This window comes from Nanorana parkeri, unplaced genomic scaffold (genome assembly GCF_000935625.1).
Source record: "Nanorana parkeri isolate BGI_ZX_2015 unplaced genomic scaffold, ASM93562v1 scaffold3163, whole genome shotgun sequence".
Classification (NCBI taxonomy): Eukaryota; Metazoa; Chordata; class Amphibia; order Anura; family Dicroglossidae; genus Nanorana; species Nanorana parkeri.
Window position 1 is genome coordinate 47,788 of NW_017309431.1, and position 10,441 is coordinate 58,228.

The 10,441-nt window shown below is 50.6% G+C and overlaps 1 protein-coding gene across 1 annotated transcript in view; it reads right to left on the bottom strand.

Moving 5' to 3' along the window:
- The window catches only part of LOC108802835 (zinc finger protein 143-like), a gene marked incomplete at its 5' end in the record, with an annotated part of 32,447 nt that overhangs the window by 12,552 nt on the left and 9,454 nt on the right, over nucleotides 1-10,441 (bottom strand). Inside the window, 2 exons of the mRNA XM_018574688.1 lie at nucleotides 655-882; nucleotides 5,114-5,293. Of these exons, the coding sequence (XP_018430190.1) occupies nucleotides 655-882; nucleotides 5,114-5,293 (408 nt within the window). The remainder of the gene's footprint in view (nucleotides 1-654; nucleotides 883-5,113; nucleotides 5,294-10,441) is intronic.

Genomic DNA, 10,441 nt, shown 5'->3' on the forward strand with positions numbered 1-10,441 from the left:
CAGAGGGGGTCTGTGAAGTCCAATGGGAATCAGAGGGGGGGGGGGGGTCTGTGAGTTCCATTGGGGATCAGAGGGGGGTCTGTGAGGTCCAACCGGGATTTGAGGGGTCTTATGAGGACCAATGTGGATCTGTGAGGTCCAATGAGCATCAGAGGGGGTCTGTGAGGTCCAATGGGGATCTGAGGGGGTCTGTGAGGTCCAATGGGAATCAGAGGGGGGGTCTGTGAGTTCCATTGGGGATCAGAGGGGGGGGGGTCTGTGAGGTCCAATAAGGATCTGTGAGATCCAACAGGGATTTGGGGGGGTCTGTGAGTTCCATTGGGGATCAGAGGGGGGACCTGTGAGGTCCAAAGAGGATCTGTGAGATCCAACAGGGATTTGGGGGGGGTCTGTGAACTAACGCTATTTGCAGTATGTGATGTATACAGTTCCCTGCTGGGTTCTAATTGACAGCTGGCAATGGAAAAGAGGAAGCGGCCAAAGTTAGTATATGTCTGTGTACACCCCGTGTCCTGATTACAGGCAGCCAAGACTGGCCAAGGCAGGCATGGTGCTGAGGGACACAGCCGATGCACGACGCCCTACAATACATCAGATGCTGCAATTGCTCGCAGACAGAAGGCGACGCAAAAGCCGCCGCCAGCGGACACTTACGTGGCTGAGGTATGAAGAAGCTCTCCGTTTCCTCCTCGATGGGCTCCGTGTCGTTGTGCGCCGTCTTTTTGTGCATGGCCAGTGTGGAGATCTGTTTGTAGGTTTTGCCGCAGTGGTTGCAGTTGTACGGTTTGGAGTGCGTGTGGACCACGTGGTGCTTGTAAAGGCTCGAATATTCCGTGAAACGCTTGTCGCAGCCGGGCACAGTACAGACGTAAGGCTTCTCACCTGAAAAAAAAAACACGTGTGACTATAGGTGGAGGGGAGATCTGCAATCTGCTGGCGTCTAGGTCATGGCTCCAGGCTATATCCCCTACCTCGATTTCCACCTACAACCACGTGCAAAGGAAGCCAACATTCTTTGGGGGGGGCGGGTGAAGACATTTTCCTTTTTGCTGGTGTTTGTAAAAGCTTCCATTATGAATTTTGCTCCAGTTTATATCCATTCATCTATTGCTAGCCTGGGAAGTGGCCATAGACCCCCAGTGGTCACAAGAGGTATTGCATCTTACTGTAGACAGCACCTTGAAGGGTCTGCATAGTAACCAATAAGCTAATGTTTGCTGTGCAAGGTAGAAAATATAACCACCTGACCGATAACTACCAATGAAAACCTGCCAAGAGAAAACCACAGGGGCACTGCTGACCTTTCTATCTGCACAGCCTAGCTGCCCGGCTGACCCTCTTCCTTCAATACTTTGAGTTGCTGACCCAGAACAAGAATAAGAACCTCGGGCTTTCCTTCAACTTTCCGGATCTGCGTACTTGTTCTCCGGAGAAGACATAACGCGGCCAACGGGCATTTTTATAAAAAAATTAGCAAATGCAAACTCCATATTTCTCTTACGACAGCTTTATATACAAATATTCTCCAGAACTTTCTGTCAATAAGGACGCGCGCTTAAAGTAAAACTTCCATCTAAACTTTTTTTTTTGATGGAATGGGTAAAAGGTGAGAACTTGTTGATAACTGCTGATACGGCTAAATGACTAAGTTACATGTGTGGTGGAGCTGGATCAAATTTTAGGATTGACATCCTTGCTGGACGGCAGTTCTTGAAGCAAAGTCTGTGAGGTCCAATTGGGATCGGAGGGCGTCTGTAAGGTTTTATGGGGATTGGATGGGGTCCAATGCAGATCAGAGGGGGTCTGTGAGGTCCAATGGGGATCTGTGAGGTCCAATGCAGATAGGAGGGAGTCCGTGAAGTTCAATGAGGATCAGAGGGGAGTGTGTGGTCCAATAGGGGATCCAAGGGGGTATGTGGGGTCCAATGGTGATCTAAGAGGTCTGTGAGGTCCAATGGAGGTCAGAGGGTAGTGTGTGGCCCAATGGGGGGATCTGAGGGGGTCCGTTGAGGTCCAGCAGGGATTTGAGGGGTCTGTGATGTGCAATGGGGATCTAAGGGGTCTATGAGGTCCAGTAGGGATCTAAGGGGTCTATGAGGTCCAGTAGGGATTCTGAGGGGTCTATGGAGGTCCAATGGGGATCTGAGGGGTCTATGGAGGTCCAGTGGGGATCTGAGGGGTCTATGAGGTTCAGTGGGGATCGGAGGGATCTATGAGGTTCAGTGGGTATCTGAGGGGTCTATGAGGTTCAGTGGGGATCGGAGGGATCTATGAGGTTCAGTGGGTATCTGAGGGGTCTATGAGGTTCAGTGGGGATCGGAGGGATCTATGAGGTTCAGTGGGTATCTGAGGGGTCTATGAGGTTCAGTGGGGATCGGAGGGATCTATGAGGTTCAGTGGGTATCTGAGGGGTCTATGAGGTTCAGTGGGGATCGGAGGGATCTATGAGGTTCAGTGGGTATCTGAGGGGTCTATGAGGTTCAGTGGGGATCGGAGGGATCTATGAGGTTCAGTGGGTATCTGAGGGGTCTATGAGGTTCAGTGGGGATCGGAGGGATCTATGAGGTTCAGTGGGTATCTGAGGGGTCTATGAGGTTCAGTGGGGATCGGAGGGATCTATGAGGTTCAGTGGGTATCTGAGGGGTCTATGAGGTTCAGTGGGGATCGGAGGGATCTATGAGGTTCAGTGGGTATCTGAGGGGTCTATGAGGTTCAGTGGGGATCGGAGGGATCTATGAGGTTCAGTGGGTATCTGAGGGGTCTATGAGGTTCAGTGGGGATCGGAGGGATCTATGAGGTTCAGTGGGTATCTGAGGGGTCTATGAGGTTCAGTGGGGATCGGAGGGATCTATGAGGTTCAGTGGGTATCTGAGGGGTCTATGAGGTTCAGTGGGGATCGGAGGGATCTATGAGGTTCAGTGGGTATCTGAGGGGTCTATGAGGTTCAGTGGGGATCGGAGGGATCTATGAGGTTCAGTGGGTATCTGAGGGGTCTATGAGGTTCAGTGGGGATCGGAGGGATCTATGAGGTTCAGTGGGTATCTGAGGGGTCTATGAGGTTCAGTGGGGATCGGAGGGATCTATGAGGTTCAGTGGGTATCTGAGGGGTCTATGAGGTTCAGTGGGGATCGGAGGGATCTATGAGGTTCAGTGGGTATCTGAGGGGTCTATGAGGTTCAGTGGGGATCGGAGGGATCTATGAGGTTCAGTGGGTATCTGAGGGGTCTATGAGGTTCAGTGGGGATCGGAGGGATCTATGAGGTTCAGTGGGTATCTGAGGGGTCTATGAGGTTCAGTGGGGATCGGAGGGATCTATGAGGTTCAGTGGGTATCTGAGGGGTCTATGAGGTTCAGTGGGGATCGGAGGGATCTATGAGGTTCAGTGGGTATCTGAGGGGTCTATGAGGTTCAGTGGGGATCGGAGGGATCTATGAGGTTCAGTGGGTATCTGAGGGGTCTATGAGGTTCAGTGGGGATCGGAGGGATCTATGAGGTTCAGTGGGTATCTGAGGGGTCTATGAGGTTCAGTGGGGATCGGAGGGATCTATGAGGTTCAGTGGGTATCTGAGGGGTCTATGAGGTTCAGTGGGGATCGGAGGGATCTATGAGGTTCAGTGGGTATCTGAGGGGTCTATGAGGTTCAGTGGGGATCGGAGGGATCTATGAGGTTCAGTGGGTATCTGAGGGGTCTATGAGGTTCAGTGGGGATCGGAGGGATCTATGAGGTTCAGTGGGTATCTGAGGGGTCTATGAGGTTCAGTGGGGATCGGAGGGATCTATGAGGTTCAGTGGGTATCTGAGGGGTCTATGAGGTTCAGTGGGGATCGGAGGGATCTATGAGGTTCAGTGGGTATCTGAGGGGTCTATGAGGTTCAGTGGGGATCGGAGGGATCTATGAGGTTCAGTGGGTATCTGAGGGGTCTATGAGGTTCAGTGGGGATCGGAGGGATCTATGAGGTTCAGTGGGTATCTGAGGGGTCTATGAGGTTCAGTGGGGATCGGAGGGATCTATGAGGTTCAGTGGGTATCTGAGGGGTCTATGAGGTTCAGTGGGGATCGGAGGGATCTATGAGGTTCAGTGGGTATCTGAGGGGTCTATGAGGTTCAGTGGGGATCGGAGGGATCTATGAGGTTCAGTGGGTATCTGAGGGGTCTATGAGGTTCAGTGGGGATCGGAGGGATCTATGAGGTTCAGTGGGTATCTGAGGGGTCTATGAGGTTCAGTGGGGATCGGAGGGATCTATGAGGTTCAGTGGGTATCTGAGGGGTCTATGAGGTTCAGTGGGGATCGGAGGGATCTATGAGGTTCAGTGGGTATCTGAGGGGTCTATGAGGTTCAGTGGGGATCGGAGGGATCTATGAGGTTCAGTGGGTATCTGAGGGGTCTATGAGGTTCAGTGGGGATCGGAGGGATCTATGAGGTTCAGTGGGTATCTGAGGGGTCTATGAGGTTCAGTGGGGATCGGAGGGATCTATGAGGTTCAGTGGGTATCTGAGGGGTCTATGAGGTTCAGTGGGGATCGGAGGGATCTATGAGGTTCAGTGGGTATCTGAGGGGTCTATGAGGTTCAGTGGGGATCGGAGGGATCTATGAGGTTCAGTGGGTATCTGAGGGGTCTATGAGGTTCAGTGGGGATCGGAGGGATCTATGAGGTTCAGTGGGTATCTGAGGGGTCTATGAGGTTCAGTGGGGATCGGAGGGATCTATGAGGTTCAGTGGGTATCTGAGGGGTCTATGAGGTTCAGTGGGGATCGGAGGGATCTATGAGGTTCAGTGGGTATCTGAGGGGTCTATGAGGTTCAGTGGGGATCTGAGGGGTCTGTGAGGTTCAGTGGGGATCTGAGGGGTCTGTGAGGTTCATTGGGGATCTGTGAGGTTCAGTGGGGATCTGAGGGGCCTGTGAGATTCATTGGGGATCTGAGGGGTCTGTGAGGTTCAGTGGGGATCTGAGGGGTCTGTGAGGTTCATTAGGGATCCGAGGGGGTCTGTGAGGTTCATTGGAGATCTGAGAGGTCTGTGAGGTCCAGTTGGGATCTGAGAGATCTATAAAGTCCAGTGGAGACCAAGAGTCTGTGAGGCCTATGGATAAATGAAGGAATAGGACGCTGATACCTGTGTGTATCCGCACGTGGTTCTTGTAGTTGGTGGCACTGGCAAACGCTCTGCCGCAGCCCGGTTCTGAGCAGTAATAAGGCCGTTCCCCCGTGTGCGTTCGGATGTGAACTTTCCGGATGTTGGAGGTAGTGAATGATCTTCCGCAGCCTTCAAAGGGACATTTGAACGGCCTCTCTCCTGCAGGGGAAATCATTCTGTCATCATACAAGAAACCTTCTGAACTAACCGCATGGCAAAACGTTTCCTCTTTTACTTCAGAAAGACAACAACAACCTTCTCTGCGTATAAAACACTTACTGTGTATGGGGTCCCCATGCCTTTAACAGTCAGGCACATGTGGAAGAAGGAAACAATAATTAGGAGCTGGCTGAGGCCTCTCCTCCTCATCACTATTTATAGCCAAAAAGATCTGAACCAGAAAAAACAGCTCACTTCCCACGATGCCGTTATGTTCTTCTCTGGTTCCTCCCGGATTGTGGAGCTGCCACAAGGAAGTGGAGGAGGGAGGTGACACAGACACAAAATCTTCCAGGGGGGTCAAGACTCGGACCCCCAATCCTGTTATATACACACTGAGTGGCCGGATTTTTTATATACACTGAGTGGCCGGATTCTTATATACACCGAGTGGCCGGATTCTTATATACACCGAGTGGCCGGATTATTATATACACCGAGTGGCCGGATTATTATATACACCGAGTGGCCGGATTATTATATACACACTCCTCCCGGGGCTGCTGTCTGTTAGGAGGAGATGACGCAATTATTATGTAAGCCGAGTTACTGAGGAAACGAAGTCTACCAGAGTAACAGAAGATATGAACGAGCCGGGGCGGCACAAACGGCAGAAATTATATAACTGGGAAGGAGGACGCAGCCTCTCCCGCATTCCGGAAAATATCAGCCTGAACCCTGAAAAAACCCATCGGGCTCCGGGCCAGAGGATGCTCATATAACACATCACCTCATTCAGGATCAGTAATCAATGGAAGATAGAAAAGAAAGGAGGAGCAACCCAACACAAAAAAATACACAAAAAGTATCATAGAATAAAAGAAGATACAATAGAAAAAAGAAAGAAACTTCCGATTCAGAGAAGGAGATCCGCTGATACATTCTGCAACATTATCATATTAAAGCTTAAAAAGGAGAACTATGAGGGGGAGGGGCTTTCCACTCACCTCATAGTTCTAGCCGACCTGTGACAATGAGACTGTCACAGGTCGGCTCAGTAGATCGGGAGGTGAGGTAACACATACCGGCGTTCGCTCACCTCTCGATCCTGTCACGGCTCTCTGCCGTGACAGGGGAGGGGCTGGATTTCCCCCTCCCCGCTCCGATCCTCCAGCGCTGACTGGCGGAATGGACGGGGGAGGGGGGCGGGTACAGCTGGCTCTGCCTCTAGATAGGCAGAGCCAGCTGTCACTCACGCAGCTGGGCGGATCCCGACAGAATTGTTAGGATCCGCTTCAGGTGCGGCGTCTCAGTATACCGCGAGCTGTAGCTCCCTATATACTGAGCTTAGGGTGACGGGAGGACGCTAGTTGGTGTCCTCCCGTTACCCTAAGGAGAACTATGGGGAAAAGCCCTGACCACATACTTCTCCTTTAACTGAATTATCAGCCTTTTTCCTGTCCCGGCCATTGTTCAGTGTTCAGCGCTGCGGTACTTTGACTGACATTTATTCTGTCATGCAGCGCTGAACACTGAAACAAATTTTATACCATTTTTTGGGGACAGATAGAGCTTTCTTTTGGTGGTATTTAATCAGCACTGCGGTTTTTATTTTTTACTATATAATAACAAAAGCAACCTAAATTTTGGAGAAAAAAAATGAAATGTTATGAAACATTTATTATCACCCCGATTTATTGGTAAAATATAAAAAAAGGGGTCACATCGGGTAAATAGACACCAAACATGCCAAGCCGCAAGACTGCACGCGCCCGCGAAATTGCAGAAAATTACCACACCCAAAATTGGCCATAGGCGACGCTCTAAACGTTGTTACCGCTCATCGGTTTAGAGTTATCAGTGATTGATGGCCCGAGAATTATTGCTCGCACTCCGATGTTCGCGGTGATATGTAACATGTGCGGCGCAAATCGTCGTTTTCGCACGTAGGCGCACCCGACGAATGCTTGCGTGTGTATGTACCCCTGATGTCAACTAGGGACCCCCAGAGAAACTGATGAACTGCGCACACCCGCAGCTACTACAAGCGAACTCCCTTTTCGAGAGACGCCCGATCGCTTGAATGGCTGTTAACATTTCTAACAGTTTCCCCTGTTGTCCGGTCCGATCAAAATAGTGCTTGCAGCATTTTGATCGGACCGCACCGCAGGCATAATTTGGCTTGCGATCCCGTGCAGCCGATTGCATTGTGGTCGGAGGGCGTGGCTACGGTGCCATTCACTTCAGTGGCCCACCATGCCCCACCAAAAAGTGAGCCGACCGCAATGCGAGTTAGTGCGTTCTGGCCAGAATCGGACCGGAACGCACTGCATCTGGTGTGAACGGGCCCTTAGCACTTGTTCACACCTGAACGTTTTGTAGCGCGTTCTACGCTCGACGAACGCTCTACAAAACGCTCAAAAATATAAATCCCATTGTATTCAATGGTCTCGTTCCCACCTTGGCGTATTTCCGCCCGTCCCTAACGCGCTACAAAACGGCCCACGCCTGAAAAGGTACAGGTACTACTTTCGGCCGTTTTGTTGCGCGTTTCCATTGGGATACAGCCAAGTAGCCTTCGGAAACGCGCGTTTGTCGCGCAACTTTTTTACAGTGAATCGCTGCAAAAAAACGCGCGACAGACGCGCATATGCAATACGCCTAGGTTTGAACGAGACCTTACTCCAAAGACAGTTTCCCTCGGATGGTTTCCTGACATCTATGCACTTCTTGCAAAACAAACACAGCTTTAGCCTCCTGGCTTCTACTTTCGTAGCATCCTGCTGCTCTGGCCTCAGTCCATGTCCCCCAGCCAGTCTCAATACCGTGCTAACCCGCACTCACTCTAACTGTCCTCAGCCTCAGTGACTCCCTCTGGCCAACACTGGCCCTCTTCCAGCCTCCCCGGCTGTCTCTCGTGTGCCTCCAGTGCACACACACCAAACTCCACTCTGACTCCAGGCTGGAGGCCTCCTAACTCCTGCACGGAAACCTTTCCCATCTCCCATGTGTAGTCCTGAACCCTACCCATCACCCTTACCATAAGGGCTGTGCAATCAACAGGTCCTGGTCACTACAAAACCATGGACCCAGGAATGCAGATTTCATCCCTCCCAAGTCTGTTAAAAATCTCCGGGTTCCTGTGCAGAATCTGGAACTGCAAAGCCAGCTCTTCTCCTGTAAAGATACTTCATTTTTGATACCTCTCAGCCCCACCAGAGTTCTGGGTACCCTTTTGCTCTCATCACACAGTAACAAGTCCGCAGACCTGTTACAGTGCCTAGTGTCCATTTCTCCTGTAGGCGGCAGTATAACCCTAGGTTGCCTAATTGCCATTAAAGGAGAACTATGGGGTTGAGTCTTTTCCCCATAGTTCTCCTTAGGGTAACGGGAGGACACAAACTAGCGTCCTCCCATCACCCTAGGCTCCGTATACAGCGAGCTGTATACTGAGACGCCGCAGTATATGCTCGCGGTATACTGAAACGCCGCAGCTGAAGCGGACCCCGACAATTGTGCCGGGATCCGCCCAGCTGCGTGACTGACAGCTGGCTCTGCCTATCTAGAGGCAGAGCCAGCTGTATCCGCCCCCTCCCCCGTCCGTTCCGCCAGTCAGCGCTGGAGGATCGGAGCGGGGAGAGGGGAATCCAGCCCCCCCCCCTGGCACGGCAGAGAGCCGTGACAGGATCGAGAGGTGAGCGAACGCCGGTATGTGTTCGCTCACCTCCCGATCTACTGAGCCGACCTGTGACAGTCTCATTGTCACACGTCAGCTAGAACTATGAGGTGAGTGAAAAGCACTCACCTCATAGTTCTCCTTTAAGCTTTGTCCTTCAATTGGTGGTAGAGAAATGGAAGTTGCCTCTCTTCAGAGGGAGAGACTGGTAATGACAGCCTCCATATTGTATTGGCGCATATTTCCTTTACCCCAGGCATATTACTGAAGCCAGTTACAGGCACTCAAATCAGAAATGGGAAAAAGCAAGCACAATTACATAATAATAAATGATTTCATATTAAATAAGTGATACACGCTCTTTGTTCTTCAGTGTTACATGTTTAAGGTTCCATCATTTAAATATTAAACCTCTAAATTAAAAGGGTGCATAAATACAGTATATGATCTCTCTGGGCTTTATAATGGGACACTCAGGACCATCAGATGCCGTCAGCCAACGTCTGCTACTCAAAGCATGCTCCTAAATCATTGGGGACGTCCGATAGCTGCCTAAGAGTGCATGGAGAGGAGTGCTGCATGGAGAGGAGTGTCAGAGCACAGACACTCCTCTCCATGCAACCCACAATACAATGCCTGTGCAACTAGGGCTGCAACCAACTAAATCGATAATAATCAATAATGAGAATATTAGTCAACTATTCTCATTATCGATTAGTCGGTTGGATCCCCTAGCTCTCTCCTTCATGCTGGGGGGAGGGCAGAGCAAGCAGTGGGCGGGTGCAATAGCCAGCCTGCTATTGCAATCTGAAATGTCCAATAGCAGGCTGACTATTGCACCCGCCCACTACCTGCTGTATTTACATTCAGCTGCCGTCTGCGGAATCTCGCCCCTGGCAGCCGTCATTCCCGGGCTGAAGCTATTCCAGCGTCATGTGCTCACTGTACAATTATAAAAGGTGGGGAAAAAAAGTAATTTTCGTTTTTCGGCCTGACACATTCTGCTGCGGGAGGTGCGTTGCGGTGCCATTAATTTCAATGTCACCCCAAACGCGCCTCCCACCCACAGTGTGATCGCCGGCACTGGAAGACGTGGTACCGCAATGCTGAGCGTTCCAGTGCAGTGCGATTGCAAAAAAAGAAATTGTGCATGCTGCTTTATTCTGAAGTAAATCTCGTAACATTTGTGTATTTTTTTTTAAATTAAGGATGAGATTTTATTTCATTTTTTTTATCCGATTAACCGAAAAATAAATCGGCCAACTAATCGATTATGAAAATAACCATTGGTTGCAGCCCTATGTGCAACCTACTGCGATTCTATGCATGGTCACATAGTATCCAGGGTAAGGGGTTGGGCCAATGCTGCTGACTTTATAAAGTCATACTTTGATTATGCAATTCAACCATATTAGTGGCCCTTTTTTACTTAAAGGAGAACTATGAGGGGGGGGGGGGGGGGCTTTTCTTCT